General features: G+C 38.5%; 1 protein-coding gene across 2 annotated transcripts; it reads left to right on the plus strand.

Moving 5' to 3' along the window:
- Positions 1-361: 361 nt before the first annotated feature.
- SP4 (Sp4 transcription factor) lies at positions 362-25,260 on the plus strand. Of its 2 annotated transcripts, none has more exons than XM_066991801.1 (6): positions 362-595; positions 1,224-1,324; positions 1,810-3,370; positions 19,913-20,141; positions 20,380-20,579; positions 21,671-25,260. In XM_066991801.1, the coding sequence occupies exons 1-6, from the start codon at positions 589-591 to the stop codon at positions 21,916-21,918; spliced, it is 2,346 nt and encodes a 781-aa protein (XP_066847902.1). In that variant the 5' UTR covers positions 362-588; the 3' UTR covers positions 21,919-25,260. The 2 variants fall into 2 exon arrangements, with proteins under 2 accessions (XP_066847902.1, XP_013027278.2); XM_013171824.3 differs by lacking the exon at positions 362-595 and adding an exon at positions 959-1,111.
- Positions 25,261-25,860: the final 600 nt, after the last annotated feature.

Here is a 25,860-nt window from a genome sequence, read left to right on the forward strand (position 1 = left end):
CCCGGGACCGCGGGGAGGCCACGAGGGCCCAGCCCGGGACGGGACGGGAGGGGGGCCTGAGGGGGGATGTGCGCTCCCCTCACTTCCCGCGCGCTGTCAGTTAGGCGGGCAGCTGCCACCCGATTGGCCGGCGCGGCGCGGAGGCCCCGCCCCCCGGCGGGACGTCAATCAGCACGCCGAGCCCGGCTGTCAGCAGCGCGTGTGCCGAGCGCGGGAGCCGGGCCGCGGCTGGCAGCAGGGGAGGGGGAGGAGCCGGGGCGGGGGGCGGCGGTTGGGCCAGGCGGGCCCCGCCCCCGGCGCCGCGCTCCCTCCTCCCTCCTCCCTCCCTCCCCCGGCCGCCCGGCCCGCGGCTGTCACTCACGGCGGCGGGCCGAGGCCGGCGGCGGAGAGGCGGGCGGCTACGCCACAGCCCCGGCGGCGGCCATTCGTGGAAAAATAGGCCGGGCCGCTCCTCCCCGCTCCGGCTGCGACCGGCCTTCTCCCCGCTACCCCCCACCCCGCCCTCCGCCGCCTCCTCCTCCTCCTCCTCCTCCTCCTCCTTCTTCTCCTCCCCCCTAGAGCGGCGCCTCGGCGGGGCATTAATGCGGGATGAGCGGTATGTAACCCCCTCCCTCCCGCCCTCCCTCCGCTCCTCCCTCCGCCCTTCGGCCCCCCCCAGCCCGCCCTCCCGCGGGCCCCCCCTTTTTATTCTGCCCCCCACCACCACCCCTCTTACCCCGGCCTCGCTCCCCCGGCGTCGCCCCCCGCGCCCCCTTTCTTCTCGTCCTCCTGCGTGCCCCCTTTCTTCGGCAGCCCTCCCTCCCTCCCTCCGTCCCTCCCGTGCGCATCCCTCCCTCCTTCATTCCTCCTTTCCTCCCTCTTTCCCTCCCATGCACAGCCCTCCTCCTGCCCCCTGAAGCATCGACGGCCACTCAGTGGCCGTCGATGCTTCAGGGGGCAGGAGGAGGAGGAGGGTTGTGGGTGGTTTTCTCCCGCTGTCTCCGGGAGAAGGAAACCAAACCTCCCCTTTCTGGGTGTTAACTCTCCAGCCCCCATGGGTTGGGTTTCAAACCACGTTTCTCAGGACTCGCTCTTTTGTAACGATGGCTTGCGCCGTTGTTTCCCCGGGGAGGTGCGGGCGAGAGGCTGGGAACCGAAAAGGATGTGCTCCTAGGGTTTGTTGTTGTAGGAATGGAGGTGAATAATTAACCTGTTACGCTTGATTTTTTTTTTTTTTTTTGCAGATCAAAAGAAGGAGGAAACTATGCCCACAGAGGGAGAGAAATCTCCCGAGGCAGAGAATAACAACAATAATAATAAAAAAGGGAAAACTGGAGGCTCGCAGGTAAAGCACACGCACACACCCGAATAGGGAAGTGCCCAAACTATTAGCATTTAAAATGAAATGTTCAGCTGACAGCGTTTCCTGTTCAGGGCATCTTTCTTTGGGCTGGATGAAACGTAGTTCTTTGGGTGCAATATTTTTACTGCCTGGACATGTTTTTTGATCGCGTTTGACAGTGATCAGATGCTTCCCATGTAACTGAGGTCTTTTTTTTTTTTTAATTTGCCCTTATTATAGGGGAGAAAAAGACTGGATTGAGGAAGTGGTTGAGGTCCTGGTTGTCACATACTCATTGATAACTGCTGGCCTATACTTAAAGATTATTTAAAGAAACATGCACTTCCTTATTCAGAATTGTATCGTTGGTCTTTATGTGCAGAAACACACTTAGGTCTGTTTCCTGTGCAAATCTTAGTGCTTACTCCTGATAATTAATACTCGTGCTCTTCTCCTGAATCTGTTCTGTTTTCTCTCCCTATGGCTAGGATTCTCAGCCTTCACCTCTTGCTTTGCTAGCAGCCACTTGCAGCAAAATAGGAACTCCTGGTGAGAATCAAGCAACTGGACAGCAGCAGATCATTATAGATCCAAATCAAGGTTTGGTGCAGCTTCAAAATCAGCCGCAACAGTTAGAATTAGTAACAACTCAGCTTGCTGGGAACTCTTGGCAGCTTGTTGCTGCTGCTCCTCCTGCTTCAAAAGAAAATAATGTTGCTCAACAAGGATCTTCTGCTGCCTCAAGCGCAGCAAGTCCCTCCAGTAGTAACAATGGAAGTGCATCTCCTTCAAAAACCAAATCGGGCAATTCTTCTGCAACGACCCCTGGGCAATTTCAAGTCATTCAAGTACAAAATCCAAGCGGTAGTGTCCAATACCAAGTGATCCCACAGATTCAGACAACAGAAAGTCAACAAATTCAAATTAATCCTGCTAATGCTACTGGTATACAAGATATACAGGGTCAAATTCAGCTTATTCCTGCGGGCAATAATCAAGCTATTCTCACAGCTTCAAACAGGACAGCTTCGGGGAATGTTATTGCTCAAAACTTAGCAAATCAGACAGTCCCGGTCCAAATCAGACCTGGTGTTTCCATACCGCTGCAACTGCAAACTATTCCTGGTACTCAGGCACAAGTTGTAACAACTTTACCTATAAACATTGGTGGGGTAACCCTAGCGTTGCCTGTGATAAACAATGTGGCAGCAGGAGGAGGCTCGGGTCAAGTTGGACAGTCTTCAGAGAGTGGAGTTTCCAATGGAAGTCAGCTAGCGTCTACGCCTGTCACTACTGCCTCTGTTAGTTCAATGCCAGAATCTCCTTCCTCATCGTCCACTTCTACAACCACTGCTTCAACATCTCTAACTAGCAGTGACACGTTAGTGAGCTCTGCAGAAGCAGGCCAGTACACAAGCACAGCAGGCAGCAGTTCGGAGCAGACAACTGAAGAACCTCAAACCACTGCGACGGACTCTGAAGGCCAGAGCTCTGGTCAGCTTCAGTCCAATGGACTACAGAACGTACAGGATCAGTCTGGTTCCCTTCAGCAGGTCCAGATAGTAGGCCAGCCTATTCTACAGCAGATACAGATCCAGCAGCCTCAACAGCAGATTATTCAGGCCATTCCTCCCCAGTCATTTCAGCTCCAGTCAGGGCAAACTATACAGACCATCCAGCAGCAGCCTCTGCAGAATGTTCAGCTGCAGGCAGTAAGTCCAACTCAGGTGCTCATCCGGGCTCCAACTTTAACACCATCGGGGCAGATCAGTTGGCAAACTGTACAGGTTCAGAATCTGCAAAGCCTTTCAAACCTTCAAGTTCAAAATGCTGGGTTACCCCAACAACTAACCATTACCCCCGTGTCTTCTTCAAGCGGTGGCACAACCATCGCTCAGATTGCACCAGTGGCTGTTGCCGGTACCCCAATCACACTGAATGCTGCCCAGCTTGCTTCAGTACCTAATCTCCAAACAGTAAGTGTTGCCAACCTGGGTGCTGCAGGTGTTCAAGTTCAAGGAGTTCCAGTTACCATTACCAGTGTTGCAGGTGAGTGGTCTGACAAAGTGGTGGGATTTTTTATTTTATTTTTATTTATTTATTTACTATTGCAAGAATACCAGATCATCTTTAATACTTCTACAAGGCTTTCTTTGGTAGTAAACTTAAAACCCTTAACTGTGAGAAAATACCTTATCACTGAAATTCAAATTTTAAAATAGTTGACACTTCTCCTGAACATTGAGTGGATATTACCAGTTTCATCAATTGAAGTAGAACTACTTGTATTTGATAAACTATCTTTCAGTGACCCTTTTCTCCATCTTATTAAAAAGTTTGAGGCTTTGGGAGATAGCTAAAACCTCCCTAGTAGAGCTAGTAGAGCTTTGATATGTTTATTTTATATATAAATTATATATCGTTATATTTCATACTATATATATATAATATGAAATATAACGATATATAATTTATATATAAGATATATATAAATATATATTTCATATATAATATGAAATATAATGATTATGTGTGTGTGTATATATGTGTGTGTGTGTGTATATATATATATATATATATATATATATATATATATATATAAACAAAAGCCAGCAACACAAAAGCTTTTTTCAAGCAGGTAGTACTCCTTATTTCTGCATGGGGGATATAGGATGAGGAAGGTGGCAGTATGTGAACTGTGAAATCCTGGGTCATGACATGCATTTGTATGGAACTTCATTATACTCTGTACTAGCTCATAAAGTTGTTCCCTCAAAAGTCTGAATATTGCAGAGAGATTGAGTGGACTAAGGTATACTTACACACAGCGTTGTTCCTGTGACTTATTTTAATTTGAAAACAAACAAACCCACTTGTAACCACCTCAGTGCTTGATGATGAACTTCTGACGTGTATTATGAAATGCCCATGTGGTTATGCTGGTCTATTAGTTGCGGAAAGAGCTGCTAAAAGGTTCTAGGCTGGAATAAAGAACTTAGTTCTAAAGTAAATTCACTGCAAGGAGTGCAGTGACCCACAAGGGCAACTCTGTAGGCAACTCTGTATGTAAAACTTGCAAACTTTTAGTATTACAGATAAAATTTGAGGGCCTCTCTTCACCAGTTTGATAACTGCTTACAACAGTTTGCTTTAACCCCATAAGAGCAAAAGGCTTCTGTTGTATTAGTTTTAATAAAAACTCTTGTATTGACAGTAACTCAACTGTAGTCACAGTTTTTCTTACAAAACTGTAAGAAAAAATGCATTTACTGTCCAGTCAACATGAAAAATGTTAGTATCATATTGACTTTTAATCTGTTTTTTATAATCGTGCTAAGATGAGAAATGTTTAACTGGGCAAGGGATTGTTCAGCTAAACAGAAGTACTTCCAAAGAGACTAAACGTACTTTGCCAATAAGAAATTTGCTATCGGGAGAATTTTGTCTGCTACAGTGCTCTCCAGTACTTGATGGAACACGGTAATACTAAGGGTTGGGTTGGATGAGTTAAACTTGTCTTACTTAAGGAATGTTACAGTGATGTTAATCAGGGTCATCAGAATTAAAAACTTGACCTTGTGTCTGGTTGTAATGGTTCAAAAATAAATGTAGGCTCGCTGGAGCTGACCAGCTGCTACAATATCTTGCAGTCTAATTTGTCTTGGAAAATTGTCCTTGATGGGAAAGTGCAGGTTGGCTACTGTTAGACAAAAGTGCCTACTTTGGAAGGGGCCAAAGGAATGGAAAGCCTGCTTTGGAAGCAGCTGAGATTTGGGTGTGGGAGAAATCTTACTATGTGCTGTTCTCTTCTGCTTCCCTGCTTACTGATGGCTTACAACTGTGGCAGTTCAGACAAGAAATTCTGAATATCATCTTGCTCAGTTACCTTGTCTGCACCTCTGACTGCATGTGATGTCTTCTGGAGAATAGAGGGATTGAGATTCCTTACTGAGCAAGGGGAATGAGTCAGAAGTATGCTTCTGGAGAAGCCAAGCCTTACTCATAAAGGGTTCATATGTTACCTAAACTTAAACTGTATGACCACTGAATTCCCCTCTGCCTTCCTCCCCACCCCTATGCCCAGGTAAGCTGCTTCTGTAGGGCTTTTAATTTTATACTAGCAGCAGTGAGTACATCAATCATTCCTCCATGTATAATGTACTATTTATGTTCCCCAAGATTTAAGGTTATGGAGCTAGAACTTTGAGAATGTGAGAGAGAAATAAAAGAAGGAAATTATAATTTCTCTCTCTCTTCTGTGAGGCTTCTGATTGCTATTCCCAGAGCAAAGCAACATGGAAAGGAGAGCAGAGAGCATGATGTGCAGTCCTTGTGTTAATGCTAAACTAAGTGTTCAAAGAAGAAATGGTTACGAAATGGAAAATTATAAACATGCAGAAGTCTAAACTTGCCAATTATAAGGAAAAAGTTGTCTTGTTCAGGGCTATTATCACTGTTGTGTTTGTTTTATTTGAAATTATTTTTGCTATTATTGTTACTGGACGTCTCCAGAAAAAAATAAACTGCTGAGTTACCTTAACGTCTGCAGGCTGATATTTCCATTCGCTTTCCTGCAGTACCTAAGCTTGTCAATGTGAACTCTTTTTGCACATTAATTGAACTCTCCAGAAGTGGATCATTTACAACAAATGAGCAGTGGAAGTAGGTGTTAGAAATGAGGAGTACAGAGGATGTCCAGAAAGCGTCAGGGAAGAGATGGAGTGAAGGACGCAACCCATCCATTGATTCAGGTGCTCTACCCTTGTTAGGACAAAAAAAAAAGTTTTTGTCCTTTGAGCAAGCCTGACTGATATAGCCAGCCAAGTTTCAGACAAAAAAAATGTAATAAGTAGCTGCCTGAAACAACTGTTCTTTTATTTGTGCCATATGTTTTTCGTGGACATTGTTTTTTCCCCACTTATTTTTACAAATGGGTAATTTAGGTACCTTTTTATTAGTTTTTCAGTAATAAATGAAACAAAGCAGTAGAACTCTAATTGCAAATAGCAAACTTGTGGCTTAAAATTCTTATGGAAATGTTAAGCTATAGAACTATGTTGGGAAAGCCTATTTAGGAATTTTTTGTTGTTGTTTTGTGTTTTTTTTTTTTGCTTAACAGTTTGTAAATTCTAATAGAGACAGATCTCACATTGGGAAGAAAAATATTTAAATCTTCAAGTAAATGATGTATTTTGGTTTGCTTTTTATAACCTTTGTTATTCTGCTTCCTGGCCTAAGGTGTGTAGGCTCTACGGTAAACCAAGAAAGATGAAAAAAGTTTGTGCTTTTTCTTTTGTAGCTGTTCAATTTTTAAGTTAAAACCTCAAACATGTTGGTACCACACTTTCAGCTGTACGTTGTGCGTGGTCAAAAAGCAAGGCAAAAGCAGAGTTCTCCTCATGTCTTTCCGTTTTCAGACCCACAGAAGAATTCATTCAGTATCAGTGATGCAGAAGGAAGATATTTTTTTTCTACTGTAAGGGTGACTGAGTGCTGGCACAGGTTGCCTGGGGAGGTTGTGGAGTTTCCATCCATGGAGATACTCAAGGCCTGTGGTCCGGGTCAGCCAGCTTAGGTGCCCTTGCTTGAGCGAGGGTTGGACCAGGTGACTTCCAGAGCTTACTTCCAGTCTGCACCACCCTGTGATTCTGTGAAGCTACGCAGAGATGTACAAAGTGTCAGTCAAAAGAATAATTGAAAATATAGGGGCAAGGGGAGGGGGGTATGAAGAGAATCTGAATTCAGGAGGATAAAGAAACTAAGTGAAGTGCTAATCAAACAATAGACTATCTAAAAGCAGCTGTGTTTACTTTAACATGCAGGGATCTACAAATACCTGCCTGGCTATGAGGTCAGTACCTGCTGTGGACTTTAAACAAGATAATTCTGTACAAAGTAAACTGCATTTTTTTCTGTAATATATGAATTAGCTGTTGTTTTATACATGATTCTCTGTGGAATGGAATAACCTTTGGTGTCATTTGGATGTAAGATAGATGGTGACATCCCAAATTTACCCCATATAACCTTGGGGACAAGCAGGTGCTTGACAGTTCTCTTGCCTTTTTTTTAAAGCTTCTGCTGTGATAGGTATAAAATTAAGATCAAGGATTCCCCTCCCTTCTTAAAATAGGGTAGCTTCTACCTTTTTTAAGCTTATTTTTGTGCCCTCTTAATTGTTGAGATGTGTTAATTGACAAAAGTGAGTCTGTGGAAGATGATTCTAAGAAAAATAGAGTTCATGAAACCATTTCCTTTTGGTGGACTAAAGTTCTTTTTTGTCCCTCAACACACTGATCTTGAAGTGTGTTTGTATTAGAAACAGCACAAATTATGAATATTTTTGTGGGTGCTGATGAATATGGAGTGAAATAAAACATCCAATTTTATTAAGACAAGTTACAGACAAACCATGAATACACAGCATTTCATTACAATGTAAGACTTTTGTGTGCCCCCTGTTCTTACACAGGGGTCTTCAGAAGAGGTAGTAAGCTTCTTTTTCATTTTTTTTATCATTTCTGTTGACAGTGGGAATATATTGATTCTGTCCTCATGGTGGAAACAATGGCTTTTCACAATTCCCTGTTTCTAATGAAGAAAAAATAGTAATAGATCAGACTTGTCTACCTCTTGAAATAATTTTGTTACATGACAATGGTGTTTGGCTCTCCTTACATGGGATGTTTTTGTTTTAAAAACAGTAAGAAATATTACTTGTATTTTATACAAGTGTCTGGTCCGAGCTTTGTTAGTTGCTTTAAGCAAGAGTCCCCAGATCCCACCACCTTGCAACTCAAGTGCAAGCCATTTTAACCCATGAGTATTGGCATGGCCTGAATTACAGGGAATCTGGAGTTCATCCACGTAAATAACGTGGAAGAATGACTAGTGTTCAGTTTGCTGCCTGGCAATACCGCAACTGGAGAGTTTTAAGAGTCTTCTGCAGGGATGTGTCGTGGATAATAAAACAGTTGGTAATGACAATGAAGTCCAATACTTAGTATTCTCATTAGGGGGCTTTTTAAAATGTAATTGTCCTTTTCTTTCATACTCTCTAGTATATAATGTGACTTACTAAGTCTTTTTTCCCTTGGCCAGTTACTAGTTGTACAATTTGCTAGTACCTCCAGGTCTCTTCCTGTCATGTATTTCTCAAATTTGTCAGCATCCATCTTCTGCTTGTTTTCCAGACTTTCTCTTCGCTTTGCTTCTTTATTAACTCTTCTTGTGTGAGTCACTAATTCTGACTTGCTGTTCAAACGCTGAAGAGATTGGTAACAAAATGTAAATGTTCTGCTTCAGACTTTGCAAGGGAGTTTAAAGAATTTGTTAAAATGCTTCAAACAGGAATAAAATGGTAGTCCCAAACTACATGCATTTATTCTATGAGTCAAAGGAGTTTCTGACTAAATATTTAGCTTCTGACCATGTCTGATGCTGACTACATGCAAGAGTAATGGGTTTTCTCAGGTACTCTTCCCACCCTTCAATGATCAGCAGCTCAGGTCTTCATGAGTCAGAAGTGCTATTTTTTTAGTACTTAGTAATCTTTAGATTACTTTTCTTCCATGAATTTGCTTTTTTTGAGTCTGTGTAAATTTTTGACATGTTCATTACTTGTCTGCAGTAAATGCAGTGTCTCAGTTCTTGTGTAAGACATCGTTTTATTTAATGTTCTCAAACCGTTCTATTATGAGAAATTAAACTGATTCACCTTTGTACCACTCATGATCATCTATTATCTCTGCCATTTTTGATATTATGATAGTTATTGAGAGAAGGAAGGTGTTTAGCCTGAAGTCTTAGAATTTTGCGCTTAAGTCATCAAATGAAAGAAAGAGCATTTTCATTACAGTGTAATCGGTGGCTCTCCTTGCTCATGTTGATGCTACAGTGGGTACATGTAGAATCAGAACTCAATGAGTTGAGTAGCTAAGCAAGGAGAGATGTCTGCAGGTGGTGACAAGGTGAAAAGGGTTTAAAATAGCCACAGCATATAGAAGCAAACCGGCGTTAAAGTCAGAGGAGCTAAAGGGTGGTGGTCCTGTGAGGAGGTTTTTTGAACAACATCCAGTGCTTCTGTGGATTCTCATTGACAAGTGAGTTGTGGCAAATACCTGGGAAGAAAGAAGCTGCAAAGCTATGGAGTCTGCAGTGGAAAAAATAAGTACAAAGAACTGAGCTATTTTCTGCAAAAACAGAACAAATACAGGAGTTCTGCTTACTTCTTGCATCTTTTTTTGTCAGTTGGCATTCTGAGGCTGTAGTTGGAAAGAAAGTAGAAATTTAGTGTAGTTCTTCCAAAGTCATGAAAGGTCACTTGCAGCTCTTCTCAGGTTGCCTTTAGCTGAGAATTGTTGCAGAACCACAGTGTTCTAAATATTCTAGCAGCGACATTGTTTTCAAATGCTTCAGAGTAATTAGAAGCATTTAGTCTTCCAACAACAAAATTGCTTTGTTTATGGGGTTTTCTTAAACTGAATTTCAAAATAGTGGCGGAAGCAGTTTAACTACAAACTGTGCTGGAGACAGCAAACACTTGCCTAGGTGATGGCAGCTTTAAAATCAAGTGTCAATATTCTGTTCTAAACTTGATGCGTAAGGTGTACACAATCTTCCTATTCAGGTAACGGGAGAATCACCTGGTAAAAATGCCTCAGTAAAATAAGCCTTTGCCTTACCTGGCAGTGGCAAGACATGACTGTTGTCACTTCCAGGGAAAGCAGGAAGGGGAAGTATTTCAAGTATCAGCTTTGCTCATAATTGCAAGGTGAAACAGGTTTTTAATGAGCCATTTCTATGCTATCAATTTCAAGAATTAGATGCAAGTTCTTAAGCTCTTCAAAGTAGAGCATTAGTAAAACTATTTCCCAGTTAGAGTACATGGTCTTACAAAAACATTTCAGCATTATGGGTTCTCTCTAAGAATATCAATTTTTGCCCTCCCTTCTCTAGTTCCCTGTTGCCAAGAATCAGAATATGTAGAGCAGGAAATCAAATGGCAGATCTTTCTTGTTCAGAAAGTACCAAGCAAGCAAATGTTTATGAGTGATGCTGCACGTCTTCATCACCTTGTTAGTATTTAATTGTTTTTGTTTTTAAGAGTGCTTGGATCCATGCTAAGCTAACCTACTTGCTCCCCGAAAGGAGGAAGATTGTGAATCTTGTGCTTCCCCCACTCCCTCCATTTTTTAATACCTTCCTCAGCGTAACATGCAGTATGTTATGATGTACTTAGCTTCATGTGATTTTGGTAGTGGTAGAAGTGAGAAATTCTCACTGTTCTAATGTATTAAAAGTGCTGGATGTTAATGATTATTACTTACAATCTAACTCACGTAATGGGACATCATGTTCCAAGGTGAATGGTTAATTCTGAGTATGAACAATATTGTTGAAACACCACTTTTTAAATGGTTAGCAATCTGATGGATAAAAGTTATTAAAAGTTTTATTCATATGCTGTAGCTTAGTAGTTGGGACTGCATATAAAATATAATTTTCATAACGATTATTTTGTTCTTGTCATTAAACTTTCACCAAAACAAAAACTCTGGACATCTGCAATCTCTTGAGAAGCTTAGCATTTCAACATCTGTTTAGGTTAGTTTGGGGTATCATTTATACAGATTTCTGCATGCATCCATTCTTAGAAATGAATGGAGTTTGTGGTATTTAATACTACTGACAGTGGCTAATAGTCACGTACCTTGATCAGCCCAGCCAGTCTTTAAACCATGTTATCCCAACATGCATAATTAGTCTTGCTAGATTGGCAGACTAGTATAATTCTTGTGTAAAGAAAATATCTAGTTAATATCTTCCTGCCAAAAGCAACTTGGCACACATCTTAGGTACAAGTCTGACTTTCCTTAATTATAGAATGGTTTCAAGTGATGATGTGACCACTCTTGCTTTGAGTTTCTTCTGAACTTTTTTCAAAGTTTTTTTTTTTCTGAATTCTAAGAGATATGTGCCTTGTTTGTGTTGTTTCCTTGGCCATTGGGAAACTACTCTGAGTAAAACATCAAGCTTTTCAATTTGTTCTGAACCAGAAAGGAAGATTAGGTAAGATCAAGCATACTCTTTTTACAGGAGTGATGATGTTACAGAATAGCTGGCAGAACTGCCGAGGGTTTTGATCTTAGAGAGTTACATGGTCTTTATAAGATGTAGCTCTCTTGTAATCTTGCTAGACCCTTTATCAGGCAAGGACCAGGTGTTTCAGCTTTAATAAACAAATTAATCTTCATCGCTAGCATTTCTTAATTCTGAACAAATTATCAAATGATAAGTGACTTAGCCTAGTTTTGAAGTCAGCTAACTTCCTGTCTGTTGAAAGAATTTTCCATTTTCCAAACTCCTGTGCATAGCATCATATTTATTTTAATCTTGATCAATACGAAGATAGCATTTCATATAGCCAAAATGTTTATTTCAAGGACATTTATGAACCTTCTAGTCAAGTGTGGACTTGAAAGTCAACCATCTAAACTGTAGTTAAAAGCAAACAAAAAGACAACACTGAAACCTTAGTTTGGGTTCTTGTTTATTTTGTTTTTTCTTTCTCCTGTCAGCCTTCTTTCAAGATCAGGCAATTGCTATTTCCATGGTAATATACAGAAGTTGAACTGAGGTGCTGAAAAACAGACTTCCTAGAAATCCCAGAAAGCAGTATTTTGATTTCTGTATGTCAGAACTGTGTAGGATGTGTATGTAACTTCTTTACTGTTACAGTTTGGCAGGTAGTGAGCTCTTCTAGTCAGGCTATAGAGACTAATAATCAACAAGGTTCTTTCTTGCCCTATCCCTATTTCAAGGTAAAGGGGAAGAGATGGAAGAAAGAGCCCAGCCAACTTCTGTTGTGGCTATAACCTGTAAAATAACTTGAGGGTTGGGATGGGATGATAGAGTAGAGGCAGATGCTCAGTAAAAATAAACTTTAAAAGCTACATTTCTTATAACTACTACTAGTTCCATGCAGTGCACCTAACATTCGACAGCACACTTAGTAGTTGGATTTTCAGTTATCTATCTGCTCTAAGGTTCAATATACAGGGAACTAACTTTCATTTGCAGAGGAGTGTTCTCGAACACTTATCCTAAATGCACTTTTCTATTTGACTTTTTAATACAGGAGAAAAACAATTTTTTGTAAAGGACCTCTTGTCTTAGCAGTAAGACAACAAGGTGTTTTTTTCTGATTCCAGCTCCTTTATAATATCTAAAAACTGAACACATTTTCTTTCTAATTGAAGCCTATTAAAATCGCAGCAACAATCCTGAGCAATTAGTTATTGCCTTGCTTTGACTGAAACCTCTACTTGGTTGTGCAAGGCTAAATTTTGTGAAAATGTACGTCCATGTCTATTTCCCTGTATTGTTCCCATACAGGTCTTTTTGTGTTATGTTTGTGAGAGCTCTTTGCGAAGTTTAATAATAATAAAGAGAAAATAGGCTTTCAATTAATTGAAAGGTAATACAAGCTGGAAAAAACTTTTCTGTTTGAAAATACTGAGGTGACTTCAGGATGTCCTAATCCACATGTGAAAAACCTGAAATTTTTGAAAAGTTATTAAAGTATATTAAAGTACTTTCATGAAACTCCTTGGGTGATGTTTTGTTTTTCTGTGTTGCCTGTATGATTCTTGCACAAAAGGAAAAACAGTACATTTTTAAGGTGTTTAAAACTCTAAAACTTTTTTTCTGCCTTAATCCTCATGCTTCTTAGTGGTATTTTTCACAAAAGCTAAGTTTGTGATGCTGGTTAGTAATTTTTGAACAAACCATCCCATCTGACATGGGAAGAAAAGTCTCTTGAGGAGAAGATATATTCCTCTGAATATTGTTCAAGTCAGAAACAGGGAAAAATAGAAACTTGCTGCAATGTCCCTGTAGGCAGTAGAAAAGAAATCTATCTACTTGATGCTGCAGTTTGTACTGGAAATTGTAGTAGCATCTGGACACAATGTGCGGTGACAACCCACATTTCCTACAGTAGTCGGTTGGATCCAGTTCCTTTCTCTACTCCAAACTGCTCTTCTCTGAACAATGTGAGTCCCTTGCATCAACCCTTGAGAAGTTTCTATTCTGGGAAATAATTCCCCTGACATATATAATTTCTGTATCAAAACTTTTATAAATTGACGAGAGGTCGGTATTGTCTGCATAATGTTCAAGTAGCATCAAATCACTGTTGAAATCACCATTGTCTTCTGTGTCAATACTGAAACTCACTGTTGTCTTCACATTATGTTTAATTTTAAGACACGATTTTCATCTCATTCTTCAGCATGAAACCTTTCCAGTAGGTGATGTTAAAAATCGTTTTTTCCAACTATAAACTATTGCACGGAGTTTTTTAAATTTTAAAATCCTGGCTAATCTTAAAGTAAATTCTAATTTTCCAAACGGAATATTAGACTAAAGAATGTTTGCAAGCTAACTGCAGTTAGAGTATGCAGAGAGTGGAAAGGAGCTGAGACCTCTTTTTCCCCATTCTTTTTCATCAGTAAGTTATTTAATGGGTGAGTTGGTGTGTCAGCTCCAACGCTTGTAGAACTTTGAAACTTTGCGGCTTGTCATTAACTTTACTTTAGTCCTCTAGCAATATACATACAGATATGGGTGTCGGTTGCAACCTTCTCTTTCATTTTTAGAATATACAGCTAAACAATTTTTTGTTTTTGTAACATTAGTAATATTAACCATTTTCATTCTATGTACAGTTTGCAAAGCGTTCCTCAGCTTTTGCAGTAAGGTGCACAATATGGAGATATCTCTCATTAATGCTGACATCTCTGTGACTACAGAATGCTGGCTGCATAACAGCAACAGGAACTCAGTGTTAATTGTTTTGGGGAACTGAGTGATAGAAACTAGAAGTGTCCTTTTCTTGTCTTAATTTCTCTTCCGTACAAGATCCATTTTCTAAAGCTTGACTCCAATGACTTCTGTGGATTGTCAAAGTACAGCCCTTTCCTTATCCACCCTACTTGTCTCAAAGAGTAGTTTTTCATGCTTACTGCATCAGGTGAACAAGAACAGTGTGATAGGAATGCATACGCAATGTGTAGTAAAAGGAAACTTCTTTAGACTTAGGATGGATGGCTAAGCCTAATTAATGACAATGATTTTCAGTTGTAGGTCACTCTGTAGCAAAGTCACTCTACAGGACAGTGTTCGTCAGGTAGCATACCTTAGCTTTCTTTGTCATTTGGATTGTGTTACAGGAGTTCTTATTTTGCAAGTTAGCTTTGAAACCTAAAATTGATATGTATCCTCATGATGTTCGGCTTTATAGGAAGTACCTGAAAATGTTGAGTTTTCTTGCATGAACACATTAGGCTCATATATACAAGAAAGTATATGCGATGTAACTGTTAAGCCATAGGGTTGTGGGTTTCTTTCCAAAATTGGAAGAAAATGTGGTACTGAAAAACAAAGGATGCACAATCCTGTATTTTGTGATAAGTCATTCATTAAATGCTTAAGTGTTTAAGATTAGTGACTAAAATCGTGTAGGTCCTTCTATTTGAGAAGGTTTAAAATGTCTATAACATTCTCAATTGTATCTTCATAATCATATATGCAATATTCTAACTAGTGAGAGGCTTACAGTGCTTGGTTTGCAAAATAAATGCTATATCAGATTGCCTTGTAGGTTTTTTTTTGTTGCAGGACAACATGCAGTGGTTACTATCCAAAAGAAAGAGTACTTACACCTGAGAGAAATAAAATCAAATGCAGTAATTGGTGTCAGTGTTACTTTGTACAGTAGCACATTGTTGTAACTTAAAGTTGTAACCTGACAGCATGTACAGTAAAGTTCAGTGATGATTTTGTTGATCAAGAATGTTTCACAATTTCAGAAAATCAGCATTAAAAAGAAATTATGGGAATTTTAAGAAAAACTGTCTTCTAAAGGCAGGTAGAAATGTGCGGTGACTGCTTTGACAACTCATCTGTAACACCACAGATGAACTGAAGTGTGACTTTGTTTATTTCCTCATGTAATGGTTTGTTTAGAATTCTTTCTGAAATCTGTGTTGAAACATGAGAGCTCTTGTTACTAAAAAGCTTGATTATGGATGGTGAAGTATACTGATACTAGGTCTTGTGGTTTGGAGTACCTCAGAAAGAAGTAATGTTAAGTGATATCATGATTTTAGCAGAATTTCTGGAAGGCTTTAAATTATATTTTTATGCCCCTAGTAGCAAGCCATATGGATTATTTTTAAAAGTCACTATAAAGTGACGCTAGACTTTTCTGTTCCTGTATGTGTAACATTATCTCAACTAGTTGGTTTTAAAATCAGCACTGGTTTTTTTTTGTTTATTTTTTAATGAAAGCTAATTTGATAATAGGAGAAAGTACAACAGTGCATTTGACAAATTTTAGTTCACCTCATCTGATTACTAGTACTGATGAGCTCTGGCAGCATGTTGTAGTTTCTACTGCCCTGTTAAAAGTTCTGGGGGACAGCAGAGGCTCTGCTTACTGAATAGATACAGTGTTGGGGCATTATATAGATAAGAAAACTACTCTAAGTTTTAGCATTGCTGCAGGTTTTGGTGTAGGATGTTGGGGGTGTTGGTCGACACTTGCCTGAACATGAGCCAGCAGTGTGCCCAGGTGGCCAAGAAGGGCGACGGCATCCTGGCTTGTATAGGGAATAGTGTAGCCAGCAGGAGCAGGGAGGCGATCGTCCCCCTGTACTCTGCTCTGGTGAGGCTCCACCTTGAGTACTGTGTTCAGTTTTGGGCCCGTCACTACAAGAAGGACATCAAGGCACTGGAGCATGTCCAGAGACGGGCTACGAAGCTGGTGAAAGGCCTGGAACGCAAGTCCTGTGAGGAGCAGCTGAGGGAACTGGGGTTGTTTAGTCTGGAGAAGAGGAGGCTCAGGGGAGACCTTATGGCTCTCTACAGCTACCTGAAAGGAAGGTGTGGGGAGCTGGGGGTCGGCCTCTTCTCACAGGTAACCAGTGATAGGACTAGAGGGAATGGCCTCAAGTTGCGCCAGGGGAGGTTTAGGTTGGAAATGAGGAGACATTTCTTCTCAGAAGGAGCAGTCAGGCATTGGACCGGGTTGCCCAGGGAGGTGGTGGCATCACCATCCCCGGAGGTGTTTAAGGAAAGGTTGGACGTGGTGCTTAGGGACATGGTTTAGTGGGTGATATTGGTGGTAGGGGGGCAGTTGGACCAGATGATGTTGGAGGTCTTTTCCAACCTTTATGATTCTATAAGTTAAAAAATAAATAAAAATAAAAACAGATGCACATCTTTCTATCTTGTATGCTAATAGTGTGCTGATTTGTTGGGATGCTTTTTGAAAAGTACAAAAAAAAAGTCCAGGATTTACAATATTGAACTTTCCAGTGTTTTCTGATAAATACTCTTTTCAGGAATGTACATAATTATCATATATCTCTATTTCTTCCAGTCACTCTTTTACCTCAATAAGCAAATCTCTACTTTATGAATACTGCATCCTGGATCTTTAAATAAAGCTATTTGTGTGATATTTTGGGAATTTCAGAACCTTCTGTTCTGATCTTAGTATGTGGAATTCAAGGAAAGGGACGTTTAAAATAACTCCTTGAGCTTAATTTAAAGAAGAGAATCAACATTTCAGTTCACATTAGAAATGTAATAACCGTATTAATGCTATCTGAAAAGCAGTCATTTAATTACTGTTTAACTGAAACCATACGGAGAATGTAACTGTTTGCCTGAGCAACCTTACTTTTGTCATTTTATCTTTTGTATTTTTGCTGTCACCTTTACAGTTATTATGAAGAATTTCTGCTGAAATGTATCACTATATCATGTTAAATAAATAGATAGAGATTGTGACTCAGTAGTGTGTATCCTGTCCCCCAAGATGCGTATGTGGACCATGCATATATTCCTTGGAGGACAAATGACAAAGATGGGGGAAGGTGCAGGATCAATAAAATATGTAAGCAGTGGTGCTGGATATTATGAGGAAGTATCAGAAGACCCTTGTGTGGATGGCTCTCTCATGACTTGGACTGAAAGTTGTTTTTTATCAAATCAGCACAATATGTTGGGGTGTTAGAAATGCTGAACAGGCTTCCACATAAATGTGTATTGATCAGATCCAGCAAGTGTTATGTGTCAGACATTCATCACTGTAGCAATAGTCATGGGGTAAAAAAATAGTCGTCCTGCTCAGGGTTTGAGTGCCCCAGTTCACATTGTACTGAAAAAGCCTTTAGTCTGGCAGCCTGGGAAAAGTTGTGTTGAAGCATTAATATCAGTTAAAGAAAATCGTGGAGAAAAAGAAAACTAGGAGAAAATGGTTAGGTCATGGGACTTTTTTTTTTTTGTCAAATAGGACTTTGACATGGATGGAGTCATCTCTCTAACAGACTCTGATGGCAAAGAATAACTTAATGTGCTTGAAAGCACACCTGACTGTTGGTGAGAATAGCAGCAGATGCTGCTGTAGGTGTGACTGTAGTACACGATATATCTTTAGTTTTGCAGTGACAGTCGCTAGACTGCCATCACTTATAGTGTTCACCCTGTGGATTAAAGGAGTTTGCATCTGGGGTCTGTTTAGCGCACTGAGAGCAGTTTGTGTCTCTGCAAAAGACTACGAGCGGAGCCAGTTCTTCCTGTTAACTTATTTACCTTTGTCTAACTAAAACCTACAGTTGGTTTTTAACACAAGCAATCACATTAATGTGTTAAGATAAGTATTAGATATAACAAAAGCAATCAGCCTTCTTTGACTCTAGCTATTCATAGCACTCAGTACTTCAGCAGCTTAACGGCCTGACATGGAATTGCCGATGGACTAGCACTTTGGAAGCTCATGTCCTGTTCTGCCAGTGCTAGACCCAAGTGCTAGATACTACTATCTATCTGCCTTTATACCTCACTGTTCTCCTTAACTTATCATATTCTCCTTCAAGAATTCTTGTGAGTGCTTTTCTTTCCTGTTACTAGAAAGAAATTTATTTAATACATTCCTATTCTGGAAAGAAAGTCTTTCTTCTAGCCTAGATATATGGAGGCTCTACACTCAAGGTTAAGGTTTTAATTCTTCTTCTATGGTTCCTCTGCTTCCAATTCCAGACTCTTTGTAGAAACGTTTTTCTTGTATTACTGTCTACTTATCCCCAAAATCCTATGAATTCCATGTGAGTTTCAATCATCATCACTTCTGGGTTTGCCCTTGTTCTTTTCAGAGAACCAAAAGTACTCGATATCTGCTGATATTTGTGGCCTGCTAAAGAAAACATGGAATTTGTGTTTATTTGTATCTAGCTGAATCGGGTGCAAATTCCAGAATGAAACCAAGAGAGTTTACTGGTCAGTGCTTCTGGTGAAAATAACCTGGTACTGACCCAGGCACAACACAGATTTTTTCTGTTTCCTGTAGTGAACTACAGCCTGTCGGATGATAGTCAAGTCACTTTGGGAGGTTCTTCAGTCCTAATCTGTCTGTGTGTATGTGTTGGTGTTTGTTAGGTTCAGTCTATGGATGTTACCGCTGCACTGTACAACATATCCTGCCCAGGCAGATATTGCTCCTTAGCAGTCACGTGAATAAAGTAGTTGTTATTTCACACTCCGTTGTATATGAACTCAGTTAGTAGCTAGGCAATTTAGGCTTGAGTGTTCTTCTCAGTCTTGTCCTTGTTGATTTCTATTACAGATGTCTGAGAAGTAGGTTTGAGTACCTATTTGAATATCTCTGAATCATATTACCTTTAAGGGATTTCAGAGTTTCAAATTAGTGCTTCAATACTGCAGACTTTCAGGTCTTGGAATATTCTATTTGGGAATTCTGTCTGTTCTTGGGAATTCTGGTTGGTCATTACACTCTATCAATAAGTAGGCAGTGTTTCCTCTTATTTTTCATTTGTATGAAGTTTTGAAAATGGCAATATCTGATGATATTTTGAACCATTCCTGTTGAGATTGATAAACTTATGTAGTGAAATTGAAGTCTTAATTCACCAGGTCAGTCTTTTAATTTTATCTGATTCAATCAAGCTGCTTTTCCAGTCTTTTTGAAAACATACTCCCTTCTGCAAAACAAAATCAATGAGCTAGCGAAGCAGAGCTTAAGCCTAGTCCTATGACCCTTCTTTTTTTTTGTGAAAGTTCCTTTGTGGCTTAGTGTTTATTCAGTACAGATTGTAGAAGTGACTTCTGTATATCATAAAATAACTTTCAAAATGAGCTAGTTGTAGTTCTCTGAGTGTAGGTGTACTTTCATGTTTTCTATGGCAATAGATTTAACAAAATCTTACACAGAAATATTGTCTTCTCATTTATCTCAGCATTTTGGGTGTGAGGTAGCATTTGTTAAACTAGCTCACATTTCTTAATATCATTTGCAGTCTTGTACTGTTCTGGTAACATTAAATTACATTAAGCAGGACTGTCTGAGCTAACAGGTACATCTTCTGGTAGTGCTTCAGAAAAATGGCTAGATTTAGTATTTGTTTTATGGATTCCTTTTAAGTAGTTTATTTTTCTATAAAATATATAAAACTTATTTGTGAAATGACCAAGAAAAGGTACAAACACTGTCTTATTTTACAGGTCAACAGCAAGGTCAGGACGGAGTAAAAGTACAGCAAGCTACAATAGCTCCTGTTACTGTAGCAGTAGGTGGCATTGCTAATGCAGCGATTGGTGCTGTTAGTCCTGATCAGATAACACAAGTACAGCTGCAACAAGCTCAGCAAGCTTCTGACCAGGAAGCACAACCTGGCAAGAGACTGAGAAGAGTTGCCTGCTCGTGTCCTAATTGTAGAGAGGGAGAAGGAAGGTGAGTGTAAACTTTATCAATACATATTTAGGTATCTTGTCACAGCTTACCTCATTTGGACTTGAGATTTTCTTTTATTGTCTATGCTGTTTATTGCTTTCCACTAGGAAGTATGATTATATGTTTCTTTTCAGAGAGTGAATTATAACTGTATCTATTATCATGAAGTATTTTTCCTAAGCCAACTAATAATATTTTAGAATAAAATTACTTATCTGTTTAAACTTGATCTCTTTAGAAGCAGCAATGAGCCAGGAAAAAAGAAGCAACATATCTGCCATATTGAAGGATGTGGAAAAGTTTATGGCAAGACATCTCATCTTCGGGCACATCTGCGCTGGCATACTGGTGAAAGACCATTTGTATGCAACTGGATTTTTTGTGGCAAGCGATTTACAAGGAGCGATGAGTTGCAAAGACATAGAAGAACCCACACAGGTTGGTCAGCCCTCTCTTTATACATAATACAGTAACTCTGAATCATAGTGACCATGAATAAATAGTGATATCGAAAATCTCACTCATTAGGGTCTCTGAAAATTACTTTTAAATGTAAATACAGTAACTTGAGACAGAGAAAGCAGTAGATTTCAGCTTTCATCAATGCAAGCTGACTGAAAAATCAAATAAATAAAGGTCTGTTCAAACTGTTCTGTACCTTTCCTAGAAAGAGATGTCATTTTCATCACTGAAGATATAAGTTAGATAGTGCCTTATCAAAATGTGACAAATTTCCTTGAGCACGTAGGATTGGTCATGGATTAGGGTTGGTTCTCCTCACTTAGATTAGCCCCAGTCCTTAAGATTTTTTTTTTTAACCTAGTCCATTCATCAGATTTGGTGGTTTTGGGAAATTCCTTGACGTTTCAGGTAAGAACTAAAAAAGCAAGCTCTCCTAACAGTTTAGATTAGAAAGGTGGACCATTTAGAAACTAAGCTTTATTAGTCTTCGTATTTCTAGCCCCAAGAAGGCTTTCTTTTTTTCTCCCCCCTCAAACTTACAGTTGCAGAAGGTAACATTCAAAAGGAGTCTAATGATATTTAAACAGTGTCAGAACATTTAGTATGGTGATTTTTTTTCCTGAGTTTGATTTTATATATTCTCACGAGACAGATTCATGGAGCTTTGGGATTCAAATTTGTGTCCAAATTCCATTCTTGTAATCTAAATAAAAGTTTTTTTTAAATGCTATCAAGTGCTTCATTCACTGTTTGTACCTCTGCTACTCTGTCAGGTTTATGGAAGTTTAGGAAAATTCTCTGGTGATCGGAAATTCAAACTACTCACCAAATAATCACAGCATAGCAAATATTTGTTAAGAACTTTTTAATAGTGAAGAGTAGATTGCCAAGAACTTATGACTGAAAAGAGCAGACCTGGAAATCAGGCAGGTAGAGACGAAAGTATTGTATCCGTTGAAAGATACTTCAAATGTCAAATAGGAAAGTGTCAGATTTAAATGATTAAACAAAAAGCATTTGGTGCTCTCTTTCACTAACATTTTGGTTTCATTCTTCTTTTTAAAAAGGTGAAAAGAGATTTGAGTGTCCTGAATGTTCTAAAAGGTTTATGCGAAGTGACCATCTCTCGAAACATGTCAAAACTCATCAGAACAAGAAGGGTGGTGGAACGGCCCTTGCTATAGTTACCTCAGGAGAACTGGACTCTTCAGTTACTGAGGTTCTTGGTTCTCCAAGAATTGTCACTGTTGCTGCCATTTCTCAAGATTCAAACCCAGCAACCCCTAATGTTTCAACAAACATGGAAGAATTCTGAAAGGATAATTTATATGGACGCCTAGTGCTGCACTTAAGTTTACATACCTTTCAGAATATGAAAGTGGGCTGGTAAAGTGGATTACAGAGCAGGAAATCATGTTTTCAGTCTTGACTTCTGTAATTGTTCCAGGCTGGAGGGTCAGCATGGGAAGTGTACACTGGTGCAACAAGACGAAAATTTCAAAAATACAAACAGCGCAAATTGATGTACTGGATAAACAGATGGGGGAATATTATTTCCATACTGTACTTTTTTAGTTATATGTCTGTATATCATGTAATGATTTTAAATGAACTTTTCCCCTCTATTTTGGCATTGTATGTTAATGTGTTTGTAAATTCAGATAATATCAATGTAAAACAGGGTGGACCGTGACTAGAATTAATATCGTTTGATGAAGGTACTTTGTTTTTAATATAAATTTGTAATATTTTCATGAGAACATCTTTTCCCATAAGGAACAGCAAAACTGAATATAGATTGAATGATAGTGGAAATAGTTTAGTTTTTTGCTCAGTCCGCAGAACATGTCAGTTTATTTTGGCCGTCTTTTCTCAAGTTTTGGAATTACTCAAACAGCAGCTGGATGATACGTGCTTGCTGCAAAGTGGATCTGAGGTGGACCTCAGATTAATTTTGACCACTACATTATAGTAGTGTGTATAAATGACAATCAGTGAGTTCTAATTCCTCTCTTTCTTTGGAGAGCTAAGGTTATGTAGAATTAGTGTGTACAGTAGGAAAGATTAAACCATAGAAAGATATTAACATAAGATTTTACAAAACTAATGGTGTCTTTATGTAGGATAAAGAATGAATATGGCAACTTTTTGGTCAGTTTTTGGTATTTCATATTTTAAAGCATCAGCAGTCCATTTCTAACTCATAGGTAACATGAATCATAAAAACTCAATTTTAGACATTTATATGTTTTAATTTTGTTAGAATTCATGGAAGTCAATCAGAGAATTGTCTCCATGAGTGTTGTAGATCATTCTCCTGTATCATCTTCCTGTAAATACTAGTTATTTTTTTGTGTGTGGTTAATGTGCTGAGTTCTTTATGCTTTGACTTAATAGCCAAAGAAAAGAATTAATTACCACATTTTAACCAAAAAAGGCATCGTAAGTAAACATTTTCTCTCCTTTCCCCTAAATATTACTGTCTTCATTTTCTCTTCAAGGATAACATGTGGGCTGGTAATAAATATCTGTTACCTGACAAATCTTACATTGAGACTCCAACCACAAAACGAAATGGGAAAAGAGGAATATGGTTATCTTTTTATTACGTGGCTTTTGATTTTAAAGGTTTGGTTATATTTTCAGATGAGTCAGATTAATAGGTATATAGAGGAAATGGAAAGCAACAATAACAACACAAAACTGCATTTCGTACGTGAAAACTGCAGTACATAAGAGGAGGAAAGATGGCCAAATATTTCATGCTCAGGATTTTGAATTGTTTCCCATAGTCATAAATGTAACCTTTTACACACATAGTCATTTGGTAACAATTCTCATGATCGGTATTTTTAAAAATTTATACACCAAAATATTTTTCATGTAACAAAAGGAAGTACAGTGCAAGAAGGTTAAGATTTTTGTTTGTTTGTTTTTCCTGCAAGTTAAAAAAGGGAGAATGTATTTGGTAACTGTTGGTTTGAGATGCATAACGGATACCTTGTGCATTCTCTCACAAAACATATACTTCTCATCTGAATACTTTATCAATCTTGTGGTGTTTTGCGTATTTTTGAAGCAAGAGAAATACCAATCATTGTTTACACTGTGTACACTTTAGGCCAGCCCTTTGTAGCAAAATATTAAGCTGAAGGTATTTTATACTTTCAGTTTACATTTAAAAAAAAAAAAAGCTTTGAGATTAAAGAAAACAATTTTACACTGTGGTTATAAATTTCAAGTTTCTTAAAGCTTTTGTAGACTTGTAACAGTCTTTAAATTTTAGTTGGGTTTTGTACATTATTTTGTATATTTTATTTAAAGTACTCTTAACTGATGTATCTGGACTTAAAACATCAGACTCAATTAGATGTTACATTTAATACAGATGAACATTAGGTAGTATTAACTGTTAATTTTATTATATAGGAAATGAAATGTCAAATATATATTTTATCATTATGCTTCACAATCAGTGCTATAAATTTCTTTATGCAAAGAAAAAGTTTCCTAATGTTATTACCATGTTTCCTAGAAGTTAACAATTTTTGTAAACTGAAGTTATGAGCATTCTGCACAACCATTTCATATATAATTTGTTCATGCATACTTACATATGCAGATAGGAAACTGAAGTCATTTTTAATTGATGATGAATCCCTATTGTAGATGTATCGAAATCTAAATCTGGTTGGGTTCCTAGCATCTAAAGTACATTAACTTGTGTTAGCAGGTGCACATTTTACTGATGAAATTAGAAGCATTTTGACAGTCTGTTCTGCATACCATTCTGAATCCACTTTTCTGTCTTAAAAGGATCGTAAATTTCAATGTCCTTTATTTGACTCAGTGGGATATAGCTGTTGTAAGTAATAGGGCACAGATGTGCAGTAGTATCTTGTTTAATGGCATTTCACTGTTCATTCCCTTTGCCACCGTTAAAAATTTTGCTTTATTGTAATTATCAGTGCAAAGTGTATTTACCATGGTAGAACTCCAGTGTTAGACTAGTTTTTTTCTTACAATATACTTTTTTTGGTTAGGTTTGTGTATGTGTTGCCGATTACATTAGAAATTGGTGTTAAGTCATTATTTATCACATTCTTTCATGAGAGCAGTAATAAAAGTGTGTAATCTAGGAGAAAAAGTTAATTTGTCAGAGTTAGGTAAGCATGATGTTTAGGTCCTATTTTTCAATTTTATAACTGTTTTATTGCAACAATATTTGTATTTAAGTCTTCATTTTAATGCCTTGTGGTGTTTTTTTATGCATGTCACTGAATTGTCATCCCGCAAGAATTGATGTGCAGCATAGGGTATTAAATCTACATAATGATTTTGAAACAGAAAAATAGTTGATGGTAAAAAATGTAAATGTTTTGCAAAAAAAATCCTTATAAAAAGTTTTGTAGTAATATTTCACTTGTAAATTTTTCTAAGAAAAAAAAACGGAAAAGGAAAAAAATGAGTAACATTTCCCCACATCTAGAATTTAGAACTTAATTCTGCCAGCAAAGCCTGTAAGGCACTAATCTGACACTTTTACAATGCTGATTTGTATAATTTTTTTGGTGGGTTTGGAACTAAAATCATGTACAAGTTGTTGCCTGCAATAACATTTTGCAAGTAACCTATTAAAATTCCCTTGAGTTTAAAAGGTTTCTTCATTTAATTACTTATAAAGCAGCAATGAATTATGTTTGAATGATAATCTGTTCATCACAAAGAACACTAGAAAGCAAACGCTTCTCAATGGGGAAAGGTTGGCAGCAGCTTCTGGATTTGTGTAATTAAGACCTGCACTTACTGGTCAGCGTTTCCCGACTGGCAGGCTCCCAGCAGGGAATTAAAACAGCAGATTCTAGCTCAACATGGACAGCATGGATTCGGTTGGGTTTGCTCAGCTCTTGGGAATGGAAGTTAGTTATTCCTGACAATATTGAAGGAGCAACTGAAGGAAAAACTTTGCTAACATAAGGAATAGGAACACCCACCCACTGTGTGCACACAAAATTTAAAAATTGTAGGGAGAAGTAAATAATAGAAGTGTCACGATTGTCTTGCAGACAGGAAATGAACAGAATGAAACAATGGAAAGCTGAATGAACCTACTTCAACTTGTATAAACTATACTGAGCTTTTTTTCTTAGTGAAATGTTAAATGGGTTCCTGCATTGTCTTGTACTTAAATAACTTTGATCGCATACCAAACTGCTAATTATCGAAGTATACTAAATGCTAGGGCTTTTTTATACTA

This window comes from Anser cygnoides, chromosome 2 (genome assembly GCF_040182565.1).
Source record: "Anser cygnoides isolate HZ-2024a breed goose chromosome 2, Taihu_goose_T2T_genome, whole genome shotgun sequence".
Lineage (NCBI taxonomy): Eukaryota > Metazoa > Chordata > Aves > Anseriformes > Anatidae > Anser > Anser cygnoides.

Excerpts from the sequence above, each read along its gene's own strand:
- SP4 (XM_066991801.1), top strand. Across the intron at positions 1,325-1,809 it reads GGAAAACTGGAGGCTCGCAG|GATTCTCAGCCTTCACCTCT; the intron begins GTAAAGCACACG and ends CCCTATGGCTAG. Across the intron at positions 3,371-19,912 it reads TACCATTACCAGTGTTGCAG|GTCAACAGCAAGGTCAGGAC; the intron begins GTGAGTGGTCTG and ends CTTATTTTACAG.